This window comes from Chanodichthys erythropterus, chromosome 7, assembly GCF_024489055.1.
Source record: "Chanodichthys erythropterus isolate Z2021 chromosome 7, ASM2448905v1, whole genome shotgun sequence".
Lineage (NCBI taxonomy): Eukaryota > Metazoa > Chordata > Actinopteri > Cypriniformes > Xenocyprididae > Chanodichthys > Chanodichthys erythropterus.
In genome coordinates, this window is record NC_090227.1 from 19,035,561 (window position 1) to 19,058,468 (window position 22,908).

At 38.9% G+C, this 22,908-nt stretch overlaps 1 protein-coding gene across 4 annotated transcripts in view; it reads right to left on the reverse strand.

The window, feature by feature from the left end:
• cd151l (CD151 antigen, like) overlaps positions 1–22,908 on the reverse strand; it is a 102,309-nt gene that overhangs the window by 45,801 nt on the left and 33,600 nt on the right. For all 4 annotated transcript variants that reach the window (XM_067389076.1, XM_067389073.1, XM_067389075.1 and 1 more), the window contains one exon: positions 22,621–22,812. In XM_067389076.1, coding sequence (XP_067245177.1) covers positions 22,621–22,794 — 174 coding nt within the window. In that variant the 5' untranslated portion in view covers positions 22,795–22,812. The remainder of the gene's footprint in view (positions 1–22,620; positions 22,813–22,908) is intronic.

Below are 22,908 nucleotides of genomic sequence, written 5' to 3' on the forward strand. Positions count from 1 at the left end.
ACGCGTCTTTCCGCGCTCATGGGTAAAGGAGTTTCTTTGAAAGGCTTGCGCACAAGACTAAGCGGAATGCGGGAAATGAAGTATACCATGGCCCTAAATTGTAATGGACTGGAGCTCACGGTTCACATCGAGAGAAATGGGAACGCGGGGGCACAGCGATGAGACTGCAAAAGGCACTTTCACTTTCGTGATCAAAGTGCATGCCACTGATAAGCTTTGTAAATGCAGTATTACAGTAGCTATACACATACCAATTAAACGCGCAGGTCTCCTCTCGTGCGTCCTCCCCACTGTGTCGCCGGTCGAGGCAATAATTTTCGTTTCGCTTTTAGATATCTCTTTTATAGATGCCATCAATGCTTTTAACTCAAAACAGTCCATAAACTACAAATCCTCATGAAAACTTCAGTCAAGCCAGCTCGCACGTCAATCTGAGAGATCAGCCTCTTACCTTAAAGTGTCAAATTTCACGGTTTCTGAATGGACGGTTTTGCTTGATTGACAAACGCTAACGTTCGGCCACGATTTATATACCATCGACCCGTCCTAAAACGTTAGCACGCTGTGATCGATTGCTTGGAGATCGCATGTTTCTCTGTTCGAGAGCGCATTTCCTCTTCTTCACATCTGCGACAAAACAGTTGATTATTTATGAACGAAAGCTCACAGAAACGTGAAAATGGTCTCATTTGAAAGAAAATATCCTAAGCTAAAAGATGATATATTGTGACTGATTGAAGCAGCCCTTATCAAAAGTGCGGGGGTCGATTTCTGTCTTTTCCTGTCCCCTGTGCCAACGGCGCGCCTTCATTTAGTATTCATTTTGCTTGTTGCTTAGCGAAATATGTCTGGCACGTGTGAAACGCCCCGCGAGTTAACAAATAAGCATATATGTATATATAGCATATTTTTCTTTACCCATGCAGCAAAAAAAAAAAAAAAAAAAACGTTTAACTGATAGTATTAATCGGTTAAAATTCTTTCGGTTAACGGTTAAACGGTCAATGTGAGCATCCCTAAACCTTCTGCTTCACTATAACATCAGACAGTGTATTATAGACTTCCTGAGGATCCTAAAAAGCGACCTGCTCTTAGTAAGAATCACAAGCTGAAGTGTTATAAAGTACATGAAGACTGGGTTTTTATAGGCGTTATAGACAGACGGCTTGAGAGTGACTCCTGAAGGACCAGCACCACATCCTCTTGTACCACTGTTTGAAGAATTTATCTTCCATAATCTGGCAGTAAGGTGTGGGAGTTCACTTTTAGTCCATCTCTTATCCTGAAATGTCCATCTTGCAGAGATGGACTAAATGATCTTCCAAAGCTTACTGCTAGATTCTGGAAGATAAATTCTTCAAACAGTGGTACAAGAGGATTTGGTGCTGGTCCATCTGTCTCTGACCACAACTACACTTCAAAATCACATCTCAATCTGAAGCCTCCTACATTTGATATGAGAATGAAATACGTTGAGCTGGCGCCATTGTACACAACTGCTGAGAAACAACCACGCCGAGCACCTTACCAATATATACACCAACAGTTTCCAGCTACACACTTGGAATCAGCTCCTGACGACTCTGATGGAGCTGCGTTTAATTTATTGCAGGGTGATCATTAGGGTGGTATAGGGTGGTCATATCAGGATGATAATTTATCTATATCAGCACTGGAGTAAACAGTGATGTCATCATCCAGCTAAGTTTAGTTTGCATACAATGTTGTCAATGCAGACAGATCAAAACACTGTTGAATGTCAAAGGAAGGTGAAACTTGTCATTCCAGCATTCACCAAGAGATGCACGCAACTCTCTGAAGAAGACACCACCAACACCGGGCGCATCGCTAATGTACATGGGTCATATGACTGAAAATCTTCAAAATCCTTTCTTACAACAGTTCAAATTAACCTCACCCCTAAAACTGATCATTTAGAGAATTTGCCCATTTTACCCTTCTGAGCAACATAATTTCTGATGTAGAGGATGAATAAATGTTGATTTTAGGTATGTTTGTCTGTGCTGTGGTTTTACTTTAACTAATCAGTGTAAATAGTGTATGTAGATATTTTTATGAACCTTTACAATATGATTATATGTGATGTTTTTTTTTTATCTTTACAATGTGGCCAGATGTTAGCTGTCAGTATCTTTTTAAAAAGCTCTTACAATTTAAAGGGATGAAGTATTCTGATTTAAATAGAATTAATTTGCAAACTTGACATGACTTATTCTATCTTGGTTTATTGCATATGAAAATTAAATGGTGAAACATTATCTCTACATGAAGGTCAGTAAAAGGTGCCCAGCTTCCTGATAACAACAAACACTCTTACGACTGATTTTATCACAACTTATTAAATTACACATTTTCTAAAATACAAATCACAAAGTTATCTTTCAAAACTGATTTAAAATAATTCCAGTCGTCTTCACCTACACCCTCTACATGCTGCTCCATCGACTCATGACAGTCCCATGGTTTACTCTGGCCACTTCTTCATATCGTCTACGAGTTACAGCCGTTAACAGTGACGATATGAGACTATCTGACCGTTGTATAAAGTTTTCTCCGTGCTCCCAATTTGAAACATTTACTGCATTAACGTTATTTGTCATTTCTCTTAAGTTATAGCTCGCTATAAACAATCTTTTAATTACTGATCTAGCTACCGGATGTGCCGAGTCAGTTTAGCGGAAGTCGGATGACAAAATGCGGAAGAGCGGAGAATTAAAAATGGGCGTGGCGGAATAAGGTGAATAGAAAATCATCAGAACCCCGGTGTGCGGTGGGTTTTGTGGGGGGTAATTGAGAATGAATGGGGGAAAGTCACGTGAGAGGAGGCAATGTCTCCATCGCGCTATGATTGGATGTAATTGGTTATGATTGGATATTATTGGTTTGTGCAATAAATCCCGCCTCTCGTTGACGTGCGCGTAGGTTTGACTGAACAAATGATGGCGTCAATCGGAAGACTAATCGAAAAGTAAGTAAACAGATCACCCAGGTAGATATATCACTGCTTTATGTTACGTCAAAATCAAACTTGAAATGGACTGAAAGCATGATTACTGCGGGGTTTTTTAGTGCAATCAGCTTGGTGAAATTAAAAATGCAATTCATGTCTGTGACAGACGGTGTTAATGGAGCATGACTGATGATCCAAAATATTCTAGGTTGACAATTAAAAAGAAAAACCGCAATAAACAAATAAAATATATTGTTTAAATTATTATTGCCTTTAGTTATTATTTTGGAATGAATGTAGAAATGCTTAAAACACTTGATGCTTGATGAGATTGACTTGGTTTTGATAAATAGAACATTGCATTGTTAATGTAAAATTACAAAATAGAGTTGTATTTGTTTTTTTTTGTTGTTTTTTTGATGTGATGTAAAGTAATGTTCATTTAACAAGGAAGATTTGTCAACTTTAAGAGTAATGCACATGAATTTACAATGATTCATAAAAAAAAAGAAAAAAAAAAGAAAATGTGCCTCCTCATTTCAGAGCACCACTGCACGCCACTGATATATATATATATATATATATATATATATATATATATATATATATATATATATATATATATATATATATATATATATATATATATATATATATATATATATATATATATATAAACCTACACCAATCAGATCACTGACAAATAGTTCAAGCATTCATGACCAAGGCTAGTTTATTGTAATGCTCTACAGGGTGGTTGCACAGCATGCTTAATAAACAAACTCCAGCTGGTCCAAGATGCAGCAGCTACAGTTTTTACTAAAACCAGGAAGTATGACCATTTTAGCCTGGTTCTGTCAACACTGCATTGGCTCCCTATTAAAGACGGGATAAGTAGATTTTGAAAAATGCTGTTGGACATTGTTGATATTTGAAATCAACCCAAACAAACCCACCCCTCTCTTCAATGCTCCGCCTCCAAAACTGACCCTCCAATCCTAACCACCCTGTTCCAAATCCGTCTCGAACCTCAGCCCGATGGCAGGCGAGGCAAGTGCACTGACAATGGCGCTAAACATCGCATTCTCAAGCTGTCATCAGTGCGCAGTGGTTTACCTGCACAACTCTCACTAGCTGGCCACTGTTACACATGCAGTGCGAGAGTGGATGTCTGTTTATCACAGCTGACGCACAACAAAATGCTTTACAAAAAATAAAGCACAGATGATGAACGAATGACAAGGAAGCACAAGAAAATTGAATTTACAGTTCACAAGAGTAAATACAAACAAGAGTTCATTGTTAGTCGTCAAAAGGACAGCAGCTCCAGACACTCAAACCCAGGGTTATTCACATGTGAAGCGGAATCAAAGCAGCCTCCGCTGCTTTATTCTTTTGAGCTCTTTTGTATTGTCTCATCTCTCTTTCTGCTTTTTTTTCAAATCTCCCTCTTACTCGTTCTGTTTCCTTGACCGTTATAGCCACACCCCCTAATGCTGATTGTTTACACGTTTGTTGTTGGTGTCGGCCCAACTAACTTCCGAACAGTGTTTTTCAAATTCTACTTACCACACCTTTAAACATCATATACATTTTAAAATCTTGCTAATTACTTAAAAAGCACTAAATAGTTTAGCTCCCCAATACTTGAGCGAACTCTATAGTTTTAACTCTCTTGCATTATAGTCCTTCACGTCTATTGTGATCTCAGAATTCTGGTCAGTTGATAATACCTAGAATATCAAAATCAACTGTAGGTGGTAGAACCTTTTCCTATTTAGCACCTAAACTTTGGAACAGTCTTCCTAGCATTGATCGGGAAGCAGACACACTGTCAGTTTAAATCTAGACTAAAAACACATATTTTTAACCTGGCATACATATCAATTTCCATTTACAAATCAGTTAAATTATTGTTAGGCTGCATAATATAGGTCAGCCGGAACTGATAACACGTCCTATAACACCCATGTGCTTATTACATCATTAGAAGAATGCCATGTATGCTAATATTAGTCTCTGTTTATCCCAAGGTTTACCGTAGTCAGCTGGATCCAGATCAGATGGAGGACCTGCACCTAAACACAAGGACAACACATCCCTGAAGTGACAGCAGAGATTGTGTCAACTAGACTAACCCCTGTGAAGGTCAAGACAGTAGGGCTGTAACGATTCACTCGTTTTCTCGATGCATCGATTATAATTCCTGACGATGCATATGCGTCGATCTTGAAACATGTTTTTTGAATCGTGAATCGTTTGTCGATAATCGATGTAAAATGTAAATAATCGGATTAATCGCGATTCTATAGTGATTCAGTGCTTTAAAATGTATAAACATTAAATTACTACATGCGCGATTTGATGGAGACGTGCGCCGTCATTTTGCGCATTCCCTCACAGCTCTCCTTCACAGACACGCGCTGCACTCTTTACCGCCTCTCACTGGATTGCGCTCGCGCTCAGTTCGTAGCCCACGTTTGAGCTCTCATCAGGACGACCACTGCTGTTCACATGAGCATAGGACAGTTCTCTATTAAGACAACAAAGGTCCTGAGTCAGACTGCTCAAGCCATTGATAAAGTTGCCAAGTCATTGCGCGGTCACTACTGTTGAAATAAAACGCTTTTATTGCGTGGAAAAGTCGGAAATGGTTCATTGACATTACCTGAGCAGTTTCAAGGCGCGCATTTATTGCCTGATCGGAGCAAAAACATAATGTAAGTGTCTAAATGCATACGCACAGTTCAATGAATGATGAATGAAATGATTAACTTAATGTCATTAACTGAATGTGCGAGGAAACTGCTGAAATAACTACAACACTGACATAAGAGCGCGCGGTTTATCAATCAGACGCGCGTTAAAGTTGCGTTCGTTACTATAGCAACAGAAACCCAGCGCGTTTTCTTTCAGAATTACCATAAGGAAAATGTTCCATATAAAGAGAACAAAGAGGGCTTTTTACTATTCAGTGAAGAAAAATTAGTTTAAGAGTAGTTGGGAAAGTGCATGATCAATCAATCAATCAATCAACATTTATTTATACAGCCCTTTACAACACTCAAGGTGAACCAAAGTGCTTTCCAATAAAAACAAAATGTAAACAAAAATTAATAAGCAACAAGAAAATGAATAAAAAATACACAAAATACACAAAATGCCAGCACAACTGCTAGATATTAAAAGCCAGTCTAAATAAATAAGTTTTAAGCTTAGCTTTAAAAAGGCCCAGGTCAGTGATAGTGCGCATATCGGCGGGGAGCTTATTCCAGAGTCTGGGCCCAGCAACAGAAAAAGCCTGGTCACCCCAGTGTTTGCACCGTGACCTTGGGACTTCCAGTAAAAGTTGGTTTGTTGACCTAAGAGCCCTGGTTGGCTGATACAGAGCCAGCATCTCAGTTACATAAAGAGGGGCAAGGCCATTGAGAGCTTTAAAAACAAACAAAAGTATCTTAAAATCAACTCTAAAAGAAACTGGAAGCCAGTGGAGCGAATAGAGAATCAGAGTTATGTGCTCACGTTTGCGTGTATTGGTTAAAAGACGGGCAGCAGCATTCTGCACCAGCTGAAGGCGCCTGAGGGATGACTGTGAGACACCAACATAAAGTGCATTACAATAATCTAATCTTGAGCTGATAAAAGCGTGAATAGCTTTCTCAAGATCAGAGCGATTCAGAAATGGTTTGACCTTGGTCAAGAGACGTAATTGAAAGAAACTAGCTCTAACCACACTGTCAATTTGTTTATCAAATTTCAGGCTACTATCAAAAGTCACACCGAGATTTCTGATTGATGGTCTAAGCTTTGAAGTCAGCGCATTAAAGTCGGAAGTTACAGACTCTCCGAATAAAATATACTCAGTCTTTTCTTCATTTAAATGAAGGAAATTTTGCTCTAACCATAGTTTAATGTCATTAATGCAATCAATTAGTGACTCAACTGCGTCAGTGTTTTTTGGGCTCAAAGGCAAGTAAATTTGCAGATCATCTGCATAGCAGTGATAAGCTATATTGTGCCTGGCTATGATGGACCCGAGAGGCAGCATGTAAAGTGAAAATAAAACAGAATCCCGAGAATAGAGCCTTGTGGCACCCCACAAGAGAGAGAGGAGGTGGAAGAGGACGAGTCCCCAATCGCGACAGAAAAAGTTCTATTGGTCAAATATGACGAGAACCACTGAAGTGCAGTACCCCGAATGCCAACATGGTGATTAAGGCGAGACAGAAGGACTTCATGGTCCACTGTATCAAAAGCCGCCGTGAGATCAAGTAATACTAAAATAACAGGGCTCTTAGCATCAACAAACCGAGCAATATCGTTATGCACCTTTAACAGTGCGGACTCAGTGCTATGTCGCGATCTGAATCCCGATTGAAATTTCTCAAAAACTGAGTTATTTTCTAAAAAAGAATATAGTTGTGTAAAAACAACTTTTTCTAGCACTTTTGAAAGAAAGGGCAGGTGGGAAACTGGTCTAAAATTAGACAAAACTGAGGGATCCAGATTAGGTTTTTTGAGTAAAGGCCTAACCACAGAGTGTTTAAAAGCAGCAGGAACATATCCTAAGCTGAGACATTTATTAATGAAAACCAACAGAAAAGGCCCTACAGTGGTAAAGACCTCTTTTAGCAATTTGGTTGGAACAAAGTCCAAAGGGCAATTTGTAATTTTCATTTGTTGCACTACTTCCTTAAGAAATGATAGTGTGACTGCTTCAAACTGTTCAAACACTGCAGAATGTGCTGCAGCAACAGCTAAATCAGTTCCAGAGCTCTTAATCGTGAGTTGTCTGACAGACTCCACTTTATTAATAAAAAAGTGAAGGAAATTCTCACAACAGGAGACTGAGGCATCTGTTGGAGAACAGGTAGGTGGGTTCACAACAGAATTAATTGTGTTAAACAACACCCTGGGACAACGGCCGCTATTGGTAATAATATTTGACAAATATTTAGACTTTGCCTCCTTCACAGCCCTTTGATAATCAGAAAGACAGCTCCTTAATATTTCCAATGACACATGTAATTTGTCCTTCTTCCATCTGCGCTCTGCCTTTCTACAGAGCTGCCTAAGGTCTCTGGTGGCATCGTTCATCCAGGGATCTACTCTTAACTTAGGAGATCTATGCTTGTAAGGGGCAATAGAGTCCAGGATTTCAGAACAAGGAATAAAAGGATAAAAGAAGGTCATCAGGGCATGCAGGAGAGACATCTTCACTAAGGGCATAAAGTTTAGAGTCCATAAAAGCAGCAGTAAACACTTCAGCTGTTGAGGAGGTGAAAATGCGACGGTAACATGGTGAAACAATAGACCTGTTGGCTGTTGATGACAGAATTGGAAATTCAAAAATAATAGGGAAGTGATCTGAGATGGCAGTCTCAGATATTTCAGTAAGGGAAATAGAGAGTCCATGAGAAATAATAAGGTCCAAAGTGTGACCAATAAGATGTGTGGGTCGATCCATTAGTTGGAATAAATCAAAAGATGACAAAAGTCGTTTAAAATCAGTGGCCAGCTGATCAAACGGACAGCAAACATGGATGTTAAAATCACCACAAATCAAAAGCTGATCATATTTAGGGACAACATCAGCTAAAAACTCAGAAAACTCTTGGATAAAATTCTTGTTGTATTTAGGAGGACGGTAAACAACAGCACACAACACAGGGCGTGTAAACTCAATTAAAAATAACTGCAGTTCAAAACAAGAATAATTATTTATAGATAAAAGTCGGCACTTAAAATTGTCTTTAAAGACAGTAGCCACGCCTCCTCCGCGCCCAGATGCACGCGGGGAGCTGAAAAAACAGCACCGAGGTGGAAGGAGCTCCGTGAAGACGCTGTTGTCACCTGGTTTAGCCCAGGTTTCCGTCAACAGAAGAAAATCCAATGAGTGAGAAATAAAAAAGTCCTTTAAAATAAAAGTTTTGTTTGTAAGCGATCTGGCGTTGATCAAAGCAACGTGCAATGTGTTGAGACCAGACTGCTGGGAGATGCGTGCAATCGGGCGATGGTTGTCCTTTATGGGATGCCTTTTGTAAATCCTCACGGGTCGTCGGCAAGCAGGTGTGTACTCAGCATCGGGGACAACGGGTCGAAGCCACCGATAACAGTATTCCGAGGAACACTTAACGACATAGCCGTCATACTCTTGAGAGAGCTCCTTGAGGCAACGAGGATCAGATGCCGAAGACAGGGTCAGGTAGGCTCTTCTTAATCTGACAAGTCTACCGCCTCTTCTGCCGCGCCTTCTGCTGCGTTTTCGGTAGTGATTAAAGGTAGGTAGCAGGCAGGGCACACGCCACAGGTACGAAGGTACAGATGACAGGAATGGCGGTGGCATCTTAGACTGTCCACTAAAGCCACAGATTGAAGGTATAACCACATAATTCCTTATATTCAGAAGAGTCTGGCGGTCATATACTAACAGTGGTGACACATTCTGTGCAAAGTGTAACAAAATTAACAATAACGATAAAACACAAGGCAGAGGTAGACGGCCAGCCAAACACAGTGGCGCCATCTTTTGAACATGGTTCAACCTTAATAGTCTCTCCATGTAAGCATTAGTATGTTTAATGTACCTGGAACAGTTTAATAAGGTTGTGTAGCCTTTAACAATATCATCCACTATATTTAACATGAACTAGGCCTAAAAATACTTTTAAAGCCCTGTTAAAGTTTTGGCTTATGTAAATTTCCACAAATGCCAATTTTTATAGGCTGTTAAAATAAAGTTATGTAGCATCATTGAGAACTAACATGAACCAACATTAACAATAGACAAAAGGGTTTTTCTGTTTGTTTGTTTGTTTGTTTGTTTTTGCCCTTACTCTCTGACCCCCTGAAGGCCGCTGTGTAATTCACACCCTGAATAAGACACGTTGAGGGAAGCATTTCAATGTCCCCATAAATGCATTCGAATCGAATTAATCGAATCGCATCGAATTTTAATGTGAATCGTCTCGAATCGAATCGTTCTGAAATTGCAAAAATCGTTCTTGAATCAAATCGAACACCTATGAATCGTGAATCGAATTGAATCGCTGTCTACCCAAAGATTCACAGCCCTACATGACAGCCATTGGCACAGATCCTCAACAAACCCATGTCCATACCAGCATGATGATTCCCATCTTCAACCAGATGGAACTGGATTATATATTTTGAATGTTCTGATCCAATCTGACTTCTGACCTGTAATGCTGCCTGAAACTTAAATCATGTAATGTTCATTTATTGGCCAGAGGAGAACACGCCCCCTGACTGAGCCTGGTTTCTCCCAAGGTTTTTTTCCTCCATTCTGTCACCTGTTGAGTTTGGGTACCTTGCCACTATCACCTCAGGCTTGCTTCGTTGTAGACACTTAATATTTAACAATATTCTGTTAACAATATTAACAACGATCTGCCTGCATCGATACTATCATATGCGAACTGAACTGAGCTGGACAATGTTCACTGTTTTCTCCAAAGTTGCTGTATAGTTAAGTTAACTAAATGAATAACATGATTTTTACAATGGAAATGAATCAATATTGAACTTACTTGAGCTAGACAATGACACTAATTTCTTCCAAAGCTGCTATAACAGCCAAAATTATGTTTCCCGCTATCACTGTAAAGCTGCTTTGAAACAATCTGCATTGTAAGAAGCACTATATAAATAAAGGTGATTTGACTTAACTACAATTACCTCAAGAAAGCTATAAAGTCCATAAACTCATAAGCTAGAAAAAACAACTCAAGAGGAGAGCATTTTGGTAAATATATTCCCTTTATTACATAATCATTATTTTTACTTAAAGGGATAGTTCTTTAGTAGAACAGTAAAGATTTTTAGCTGAAACCATCCTTGGTGATTCAAATAATGCAAGCTACCATCATTTTGAGAGACAAATGATACATTGAGGTCTTATGAGTGAAACGATCAGTCTGTAATAATACAAAATTATTACCTGTAATCCACAGCCTCTGCAAATGGTCCTGAGCATGTTCATGGAAGTGTTGAGCATGAGCTTTATGTCACGTAATGACATATGCAAAGAAGCTCAAACGTTGGGAATCTGTGAAAAGTCATTCTTCCTGATTGAGATTTCAAGCAAATGTTATCTTATTTTTTGTATAGTTTGCGGTATCCAGAATAAGCACAAGTAAGTACCACTTTGATGAACAATACAACATGCATGTCTTCCCTCTCTGTTGTAAACAAACACCGCGTCAGCTTACGAGCGTATACGTCATTATGCAACAGGAAGCTCATGCTCCAGACTGCCATAATTGTGTTCATGACCGTTTGCCGTTTGAGAGCAGCAGTGCTGTCTTAAATGAGAGCACTCTTAACTCGCTCACATTAGGCAGCTCGAAGGGCAGTCTTGACAGTGCTCTAAGCACTAAAGATAAGTCCCAGACTGGCATCAAATAAGGACAGGGAGGATTCAATCGTCTGGCGCCTCATAGAAAGCCTATTTTTAAGTGCCCCCCTCAACAGCCATATGAAAAGAAAGTTCTGTAATAATACGGCTACATATACCTTCAATGTAGAGGATGAGCTTCCTGCATCCAACTGGTCCTGCAGAAATGCTAGGATCAGATACACAGCACTGACTTCAGGGTTCTCATTAGAGCTGGGAAGATACATCGATTCTCGATCGATACGATGAATCTAGATAGATCCTGATATTTCTCTCTTGAATCGATTCTGAGCTTAGTTTTAACAGCAGATGGCGCTCTAGGTTACTTTTTAACTGCATGCTCTAATGCTGATTAAGAAGAGTACTGGAGAGCGCTTGTGCATTCGGTTGAGTCATGTAAGTGATTAAATATACTTGCACCTCGGCTCAGAATGCTTTTATGATGCAAGATTTGTAATTTACTTCAACCTTTTTGAACTTTATGAATGATTATTTAAGGTTTAAGTGGTGTGTGTAAAGGAACTGGAAGCAGGCAGTGTACAAGTGTTTCTAAAGCATGTATAGTAGTGCCATCTGCTGTTAAAAAACTAAGCTCAGAATTGATTTGAGAGAGAATCATGATGCATCTGAAAATATCAGAATCACTCCAGATTCATTGTATCGAGAATCGAGATTCGATGTATTGTCCCATCCCTAGTGTAGTGACATAAATAGCCATGTTGTAGGTGTTGTAGGATGGTTTCTGATGCATGAGATCCAAACAAGATAAATCATCCTCAAAATACTGCTTTATCAGATTTATTCATCACACAGTTCGTTCAGGTCATTTTATCTCACAGTTCCTCTGAACAGTGCATATAAAATCCCATCGAATGCCATCACATATTTACCTCCAAACACGGTCAAAAAATGTTGTGCTTCCCTTTAATTACACACCTGCCCTTTCTTACTCTTTGCCTACCTATATACACATTAAGGCCCACACTCCACCCAGTGGTCAAAAAACAGAATTACAACAGACATAATGGCTCTTACACCCCAGACCCTATTGTACATGGCAGATAGACATTACAATTCAATACAAATACAAAGAGCCATTAAAGCCCAAAGCAACACTGTAATCTTTGCATTAATCAGTTCTCTGTAGGTTAGAAATTAAACAGTCTTTGCAATCAGTCCATTACATTTCCATGGTGTCATAATACAGACAAAGCTTTGTCACAGATCTCTCGAGTACCCTGGCTTTAGTTTGTACTCACAAATTGCTCATGTGTCCAACACAAAGACAACCAAAACAAATACCTTTCTCCTTTAGGAAGTTTTTCTCTATGCAGCTTGTTTTGAATTTGTGTACACTGGTCCAATAAGTGATCATATTTTCACCAAAAACATACAATTCGGGACCTTGATCTTAAATCAGTCTCACAACACTGGATTGATTTACTGTTGGTAACAACCGTTGTTGCAAAGCTGTTTCTAATTTTAGTCTGCAATGAATTTACATCCTCTGACTTTACTGAAGGCCATCCAAGAACCTTCTCGACATATGCAGCAGCTATTTTGAACACACTGCCAAAATGTTCTTTTAACAATGCTTTAGCTTGCAAATACCCTCTTTGTGCATCCATATGGTGACAACTGCGCACAAGTTCCCTAGGCTGACCTCGTGTGTATTGTTCCAGAAAGTATAAGCAATCTCGATTATTTTTGGTTTTGTCTTCTATTCCATGCTCAAATGATCTGATGAAAGTTCTATATTGCAGAGGATTACCATCAAACAAAGGAATATCTCTTTGAGGCAGTGTGCTGGATTGTTGTTGTACCAGGAGGGCAGTAATCTCATTTTGTTTTTGCATGGCTGCATGATACAGCAAAAGTTTGGAGTTGATGTTCCATCCCTGTTGATGTTCCATTTGTTTTGCATGATACTGCAAAAGTTTGGAGTTGATGTTCCATCCCTGTTCTACATTACATTTGATGTTTGCACTGGTTATGCAGAATTATGGTCAATTTGTGGTGCACTGCGATTTTGCTGAATCACATTCCTTGAGAAGTTTTCTTTGACATATATTCCTCCGCATGAGGGTTAAGAGTACCTTCTTTGCCACTCATCACAGTTCCTTTATCATAACATGCAGTCATATCATCAGTGCAGGTTTTGAGAGACTGATAGTAAGAATTATTTAAAACAGCAATTTGGCAGTAGCAGATTTCTGCCATTTCTGCATCAATATCCAGTTGTTCTTGTCTGGGTCTCAACTTTTCCTGTTGCAGCTCCAAAGCATGTTTCTCTTTTAAAGCAGTTGCATGTGCAATTAATGCAGCCTTCTCTGCCTCTGCCATGACTCGTGCTGTAGAAGCAGAAGATCTTCCACTACGCACACTCCTTGATCTTTTCTTGCTAGATGGTATACTTGATTCACGTGAGATGTTTGAAACGCTATCTCTCTGGATATACATTTTCATCAACACCAGAACATGAAGTTTTACTTTCAGTACTCAAACATTTCTCAACATCATCTACAAACCCATTGTAAATTAACATCTTTCCACTGAACCATGTTTGTTGTTTTTCTTTTTCCTCGCTGGGCAAAAGAACCATCACAGAATTGTGCATTTCCCTTGCTTCATCTCTCAATTTGATGAAAAGGAGGTGCAGTGTTCTTTTGAGAAATTCATGTTCTCGGTTGGACATAAAATCTTTTATGATAGCCATTAAGTTTTTTTGCCTTACTTACTTTACTCTTTCTTGTCTTTTGCAGTGTTTCCAATTTTTCCAGTAATACCTTAGGAGTGAGCTTAGTAGGCCTCTTTTCCCTTACAGGCTCCATTTCAGCTTTCTCAAATGGCTCAATAGTCTCTATTTGTTCACCAGCAGCCACAACATCACCATAATTCCCAACACTCATATTTGCAGACTGTAGAATTCATACACCTTTGGCAATGTTAAAAACTCAAGCAACCAATGCATTGGATTTCGCTATTAAATGTGTGCACACTAATCATTCCTCAAGTAGCGCTACACATACCTTATTGGCTTCATTCTTTCAATTCGTCACGACTGCTCCTCGGTTCAATGTTACATCCAATTAAATCCAAATCCATAGCAAAATTTCGCCTCCTGGGCCAGCAACCCGACAACGCATGAGTGGAGCATTCGTCAGAGAGAAGAACATAGGGCAGTAGGCATTCTCCTCAGTGGCAAAAAGGTCGACTGTATGACACCACTGCTGTATTGTTTGAATGAGACCATGGCGGTCTGTCACGAACATGAGGAAATCTTGCAGAGAGCCCAATGAACAGCATTCATCTCCAGGCAGTTTATATGCCAGTGCTTCTGGGCACTCGTCCAAGTGCCAAACGCCGGCCGGCCTGCCTTCGCAAAGGGCTCTGCAGCCATTTAGCGATACATTCATGGTGACCACCTTCCATCTGACCACTCTGCCCATGCTGATCTCCTGGTCATACATGGTCCTATTGAACCAAACCAACAGTGCATCAAGACATGCATGCGTTACCACAACAAACATTCTCACGGCTTTCCACGCTCTCTGCAGAATGCAATCTTTCAGCCAAAACTGCAGTGGCCTCATGTAGAGCAAACCCAAGCAGGAACGCTGTCGTCCAATATACTGGGTTTCACTGAGCTTGCACTCTGAAAAACACTGTCTGAGGGAGGGGTTTTGTTTATATTGAGCACAGCATTTTGAGGAAGAAAAGAGCTCTGATATTGAGCCATGTTTGAAAGTGGCAACAAAGCACACTAACACAAACAGTGACAAAATCTCTTTAGTGACGCTCCTCCTTAGACCCTGGCCATTACAGGCGGGGACATTGCTTTGTGAGGAAACTGAACTTCCTGCTGGATTTCTGGTGCAGAGGCAGTTCTGGATCAAGCCGCACCCTGTGCTTGGAACAGAGACATCTGGCTGGCTGCTGCCGATCTGGATCATGCCTGAGGGGGATGCTCCTGATGCTGCGTGTCCAGCTGCCATGTAAGCCTTCTTAGCAATGTGGGCAGTAGTCCGACATGGCTTTGAAGTATGAGACAGGGTGGATTTCAATCCACAACTGTGATGCAATGTCAACAGATCTACTTAAAAAGGGAACCAGAGTTACAGGAGTTAACCGAAGTATATGTAATTTATGACATTTGCAGAAGTCCAGGATCAACAAATGCACAGGAAAGAGATAGATGATGGCATATGAAACCAAATAAATACACAATTATAATCATAAATGCTTTGTCAAAGTTATTTTTATAAGCATAATATATATTTATTATGGCAATGGTTTTCATAAGTAGCCTTTAGCAAAGCATATAAATATATTTCTGCCTCATACAGTGATCAGAATCCCATTGGATCACAAAACCAATTTTAGCTCTAACAATAACCATAAATAAGTATTTTTGAAAGAGGTGTGGCATTAGAGAGAGATCTGAAGAGAGGGTGGGTTCTAGATTTAAAACTAAGGGGGCTTTCATACTAAGCACGTATGCTCTGGTCCTTGTCAGATTGCAATTGATCTCAGTTCTCCTTGCAAAGTTGGTTTGCATTCATCTTACGTCATCACAAACAAGCACAGTGCATAATGGAAAACAGCATGTATTGTGTTTTTTATTAATTTGGTGCTATTATGCGCAGCAGAGTGAATGAGTAAACTATGCGTGATTACACTGCACACTTCACTCTTGCTCATATCCAAGGTAAATCATCACCACTGTCATCCCTTACTAGGGGTGTAAATCAGATGGTTCATCACAATACGATATGTTATCGATTCTCATAGCCAGCGATACGATGTTTGGCAATACCTCAAAAAATTCTGCCATACGATACGATTCAGGGGTATATTGATATGTTTTCAGTAGTACATAAAGACCTTACATAATGAAGCGATATGTTTTTATTACCTTAGAATGAGCCATTTCGTACACCACTGGTCCTCCCTTCATGTCAAGTTGCCATTATGTGCCGGCATGTTTCTACAGCAGCACTAAATGGACAAACACTCTACAGAGTGCGTTTCGTCACTATGTTGTTCTCCTTCTAAATCGTTTGTGTTTTTAGAGGCAGCTTACATCATCAATATGTTGAATACACAAAGTAGTAGTAGTAGTGTCGTCTGGTTTATTAGAAGCAGGGACCGTTTTTGTTAGAAGTAAGAAGAAACCTCATTGCTTCACACAAGCTAGTCTCTGCTCTGTCAGACGACGACATGTCGGCCAGACGGCCACTGTAGCTTTTCCGAAAGGGAGGGGTGCGAGGGGTGTGCGCTGTTAGTTGCAGTTCACAACCTCACTGCTAGATGCCGCAAAAATGTACACACTGCACCTTTAAGTTTTAAATTTCACTTACTGAGTGCATGAAGAACAATTCATAGCACTCTCTACTCTAGTGTTGTGATCTAAAAGACACCCGGTATAACATAATTTAGAAACGGCAATAAACTCTAGCAAGATGAAGTCCTTTTATGCAAAACCATAGACCTCTATCTATTGAAGCACAAAAATAAGTAAAAGAAGACCCAATTCTACTTGTGTGCTGTCTGTAATGGGGTATTCTGTGTGTGTGCGCAGCTCTTGTGTGTTATTTCTTCAAGGCTTTAAACACAAGCAACTGATAAACTTTAGTAAAGAGTTTGATTGTGACAGTGACAGCTCCATAAACTGTATTTCACAAGCTCTAAAAGGTAGTTTAAATGAGAAGCACACGTTGGTGGTAATGCATAAATTGACATTGCGTGAAAATGTAGAGAGTGTGAAAACAAAGGTAGCCTACCTCTTAAATGTATAAAATGGTATAGTTTTTTTACATGTTGAATCGATACATTGTATCGTTAGACATTTAATCGATGTATCGATCTATATCGATGTATTGCTACACCCCTATCCCTTACAAATGTTTTGTTGATAAAATGCACATGCAGATTACTTTACTTCCTGAAAAATTGTGCACACGAGTCTGAGTTGCTTTCACATTCATGCAGATCATGCCACAGCACCAGTGCAACCGAACTTCAACCACCCCCTACAACCTCCGTGAAGTTGGCACCCCATAAAATAAAATAATGCCCAAAACTATGTCATTCCTTTGTGCTACATTTGTGTTGATTTGTGCTGCAAAAACTAACATTTGTGCTGGTTTGGTGTTTGAGATATTAAGCATTATTTTTTTGGTCGTGTGACATCACTCTCCACCCCACTTTGTCTAAATCGCACGAAACCGGTGTCATTCGTTTGTGCTCGATTTGTGCCGGTTTGTGCCGTTAAAACAAACACTGTAACTAAGACCTCTTCTTAAATATAACGAAAAAATGTTTTAAGAACAGTTATGTAGGCTAACTCTCCAACCTATGGCATCCAAATTGCTAAAAACCAGTATTGTTCGTTTGTGCTTGATTTGTGTATAAAATAAAAACCAAATCATTTCCACCCCATGTCTTCTTAAATCGTTCCAAATGGTGCTGTTCGTTAGTGCCGTTTATAAAAAAAATAAAAAATAAATAAAAAAAAAGCATACATAATCTTAAATAAAGAGTAGGCCTAACGAAAAATGTTTTTACATTCAAATTGCTTAAAACCGGTGTACCCCACATGCTCCAAATTCGCTCAAAATAGTCTTGTTTGTTTGTGCCGGTAAAAAGTTTCGTTTGTGCTGCTTCGGTTTTTAAAATATTAAAATAACTTTTATAGGTCATTCTCAGGTCATTCAGCCCCCCACATGCTCCAAATTTGGCCAAAATAGTCTCGTTTGTTTGTGCTTTGTTTGTGCTCGTTTGTGCTGGTTTATACAGGTGAAATTTTCGTTTGTGCTGCTCCAGTTTTTTAAATATAAGACATTGAATTATAGGCATTGAACTCACCAGCCTGAATAAAGAATCAAAATAGCCTATATTTTAAGTCTTCAAGTAAAAGGTTAAATAAATTTTTACTTTTAGCCTAGCCTACTAACTTTACACTTGTGAAATATTTAGTTAAAAACGAAAAAAGATTGAATAAAAAAACATTGGACTCTTTTCTCTATAATATGTAAAAAACAAAAACAAAACAAGAATAACAGTTTCATACTTTAAAGAAATATGGAATAATCATAGAAAAATACTCCCAGTACAAATCGGTTGCTAACAAATTGCTAAAAGGGTCTACTTACTTTGGTGGGGACATTTGGACAGCATTTCTCATGAAAAAGTGGATAAGTATTCATACACAGCGCATATCATAATCAGCGAGCATGTTTGTAAATAAAGTTGTTTGTTAAATAGTTTGAGGAAGCTTGGTGGTGATGACGTTGATCCGCGACCATGGTGTGCTGTAGTCCGTTTATAGCCTACTGTTAGCCTTTTATATCTGACGACTTTATTTAGGCTTCAAAATCTATAAATGTTGTGTTCACTTGTAAAGATTATCTTGATAGACAAAACGTGTAAGTGTCATAACTCTTTGTTAAACACAGAGCTTATTTTCTGTGATTTTCCAAAAGTCTACGGGAAATATGCATAGGCTTTCAACCGAGGGAACCCGTGCGCCGCTAACTTCCGTGTTGGCCTACAAAAACGCGTCATCCCTGGGGCACTCAATTGAATCTGCGCGCAACAGAGCGCTGCCCGTGGTCGTCGCGTGCGCTCAGGGAGAGTTGGAGCGCATCAATATGCGTCAAAGATGCGCATACATGATTATTGCATCATCTGCACTACCTTTCATACAATTTGTTTCGCATGAGTGGCACCCTGAAACGCCATTCAACTCAGCATGTCTTGCATGTCCCATCACGCAGTTCATCTGATGGAGGCCTTGGCTACTGCTCTGCATATAAGTTACATTTTTTCTATTTGGTTGTTTCATATATTTCTTGCCACAGCTACGTCTTGTGCAGAGCACAACACACTTCTCTTGTCCGCAGAGGCGCCGGCACGATCCCTTCCATTATTTTCTGATATTTTGGGTTTTTCCAATGAAACACAAATAAAGTTATTATTTATAAAAAATAAAATAAAAATAAACAAAACTCTTCTTGTAATAGTGAGTGAAACATGTTGCATCATGGAGGACTTTTAATAATAAAATAAATACAAATAAATAAAAATTTCCTCAATGTTGTTTTAGACCACATAAAGCCAAAATGAGTATTTTAGGGGCCGCCCACACATTCGAAACAAATTTTAAAGCATAAACTAATTTGAGTTTTACCCATCAACCAAAAATACAAAAAAACTCAACTAATTTTTCAGTTTCTTTCTTTTCAAGTAAAATCAAATTAAAAATAATGTGTTGCTCCTATACTATTTCTGTTAAATGTAGCTATAGCCTAATACTATAATATGCCGTTCAGTGTTATTCAATTCAATGCAGTCTCTAATATTTATAAACCGAGGCAGCACAAATGAAACTTTTTGTGGTGAATGACCCATAAATGATCTATAATTATTCTTTTAAATATTTTAAAAACCAAAGCAGCACAAACTAAACCTTTCCCGCCACAAACCAGCACAAAGGAAGCACAAACAAACGAGACTATTGTGGGCGAATTTGGGGCTAGTGGGGGGAGTAATCGCCTATAATTTAAAGTCTGGGCACAAACGGAGTACAAACGATTGAGACTTTGCAGGACCAAAAACGCAATAATCTGGTTCCTAGACATAAGTCTCTGGTAGGCTACAGTAATGCAGGCAAGCCATAAAAGTAATACGCGAAATATGTGACTTAAATAATTTACAGATTAACAAAACGAAAGAAAAAAAATTGCGATAAATCTGTGCTGCTGAGTTTATTTTTGTTGTGAGGAGCGGACTGAGCGGTTATATACAAGTCAGGAAACCGAGATGAGAAAGCGCATCCTGTAGTTTCATTTACATTCTGTTTTCATTCTGAGTGCACACAAATAAAAGTAAACACTTTGTGGCTGCGAATATCGTCTTACTTTTATCTGTGTGATCAAAAATTATGGAGTAGGCCATTTAATGTTCGATCACGCCAGCGCCTCTCTCTCTCTCTCTCTCTCTCTCTCTCACACACACACACGCCATATTTTAGCATTGCAACTTGATTTGCAGCCTGATTATTATCAAAATATAACAGTCAATCTAAACATCTAAACATCAAGTAGTCTAATCTAAACATCTTGGCCTAATTAACTGGATCCAGTCAAGAAGGGGAAAAACAAGGACTCAACCTATATAAATTATTTTATAAACAAAACTAATTTTATCCGTTAACTTGTTCTATTTAATGTAACAATTGCAATTCACTTTTTACAGTGTATTTATATTTTTTCTTCATTATTATTGTTTTATTTAAAGAAAATAGCCTTCGCCTATACTTTACATAGACAGTGATTAAAGTCTGTGTTTGTTTTCAAGGTGTATTGTTATGCATTTTGCAGTTAGATCCCACATAAGCAATTCCACAAAATTCCACAGGGCCTGGTAGTTGCAGCATTTTATCTTTCTCCGCGGAAGATGTGAAGCGATGTGTTCAAATGTTATACATGCGTTGCTGTGAGTTTCTTGATTGCACAATAATTAATAAAAAAAAATATAATAATAATAAAAAAAATCACTTCTCTGACATGTCAAAAAAAATTTAAATTAACCTGTAAATTACCCTGCACACATGATTTTTTTATTTAGTCTCAGAGCATACATCATTTCCGTATATGCAGACCTTCCTATGCATTGTTTAACGTTTTTGAAGGGCGCAGAAACATGTTAACATGTATTTGAAAATGTACCATGCAATTGTATAGTATTTTATTATTGTTATTTATTCAAATATCTGTCCCAGTACTAATAGCACAGCATAGAACACGCCTGGTTCCAGAAGTAGGCAGGTAACATGTAGGCCTAAGTGGTTGTGACAATATCTGGCACAAATTTCGTCCATTTAAGAAGGGGTCGTAGTACTTTTTAACGGCATAAACCGGTACAAACGAACAGCACAATTTTGGAACAATTTAAGACGACGGGGAGGAGATTTTTTTTCTTTTTGTTATTTTTTTATTAGGCCTATTATTATTATTATTATTTTGAGTCATTCTTTTAACAGCACAAACCTGCACAAATCGAGCATGAACGAATATGGCATGTTTGGAGCAATTTAGATTGGGGTGGAGATTGGGTTTTTTCATATTTTTTTTTAAAAAAGGTAATCACTTACAGGGATTCTTTTAACGGCACAAACCGGCACAAATCAAGCACAAATGAAAAATAATGGTTTGGAGCAATTTGGATGGTATAGGTTGGAGAGTTACATAAATGTTCATAAAACATTTTTTCGTTATATTTAAGAAGAGGTCTTAGTTACAGTGTTTGTTTTAACTGCACAAACCAGCACAAATCGAGCACAAACGAATGACACCGGTTTCGTGCGATTTAGACAAAGCGGGGTGGAGAGTGACGTCACAGCTCCCGAATTACCTATATTTGTTATATCTGTGGAAGGAAAACAGTAACAGTGTTTGTTTTAAGGGCACAAACCAGCACAAATCGAGCACAAATGAATGACACTGGTTTCGTGCGATTTAGACAAAGTAGGGTGGAGAGTGACGTCACAGCTCCCGAATTATATTTGTTATATCTGTGGAAGGAAAACAGTTACAGTGTTTGTTTTAACGGCACAAACCCCCATAAATCGAGCACAAACGCATGGCACCGGTTTGAAGCGATTTGAACAACATGGGGTGGAGAATGACGTCACACGACCAAAAAAATAATGCTTAATATCTCAAACACCAAACCAGCACAAACGTTCCATTTTTGCGGCACAAATCAGCACAAACGTAGCACAAACTAATGACATAGTTTTGGGGATTATTTCGCTTTATGGGGTGCCAAATTCACGGAGGTCCTCCACCAGGTAGTCACAGGTTTGGTACCCCGGTGTACTCCCGGTTCAAAAACTTTCTAATGTTTCATTAAAAATATCTGCATAATATTTCAAAAATGAACGAAACAAACTACATGAGGGTGAGCAATTGAAGACAGAAATTTCAATTTTGGGTGAACTGTCCCTTTAATTAGTGTTACCTTCTACAGACAAACCATGGTTGTAAAATGAGGAAACACTTTATATGCTAACCTCTTTTGGCCTCCACTTAGACTCTAAACTGATATGATGTGCAGTCATGCATTACTATTTATGTTGAGGAAAATGCAAGAAAATGGAAACAACCCTCAATGGAAACAACCCTCAACAGTTCTCTAGAGCAAGTAAACATTTATACATATTTCTCACCACTCTCAGAAGGCGTCGTTGCTCCTTGAAGGTGGCACAGCAGCCTAAAACCCCTGTTACCATGACGATCACCCCAGCCATGATGAGTATATAGGCAGAGACAGCATAAATCTTTGAGGACAACAGACTGATGTAGTCGCTCTTCTCAAGTAACGTCCAGGTGCCCACAGCCATCACTGCACCTCCTGCCAGCTGGGAAAACATTTAAAGTAACATTCAAGATTCTTTTCATAATGTTTGAGATGCTGAGAGAAGCACTGCTGTTGGCATTAAAGGGTTAGCTGAGCC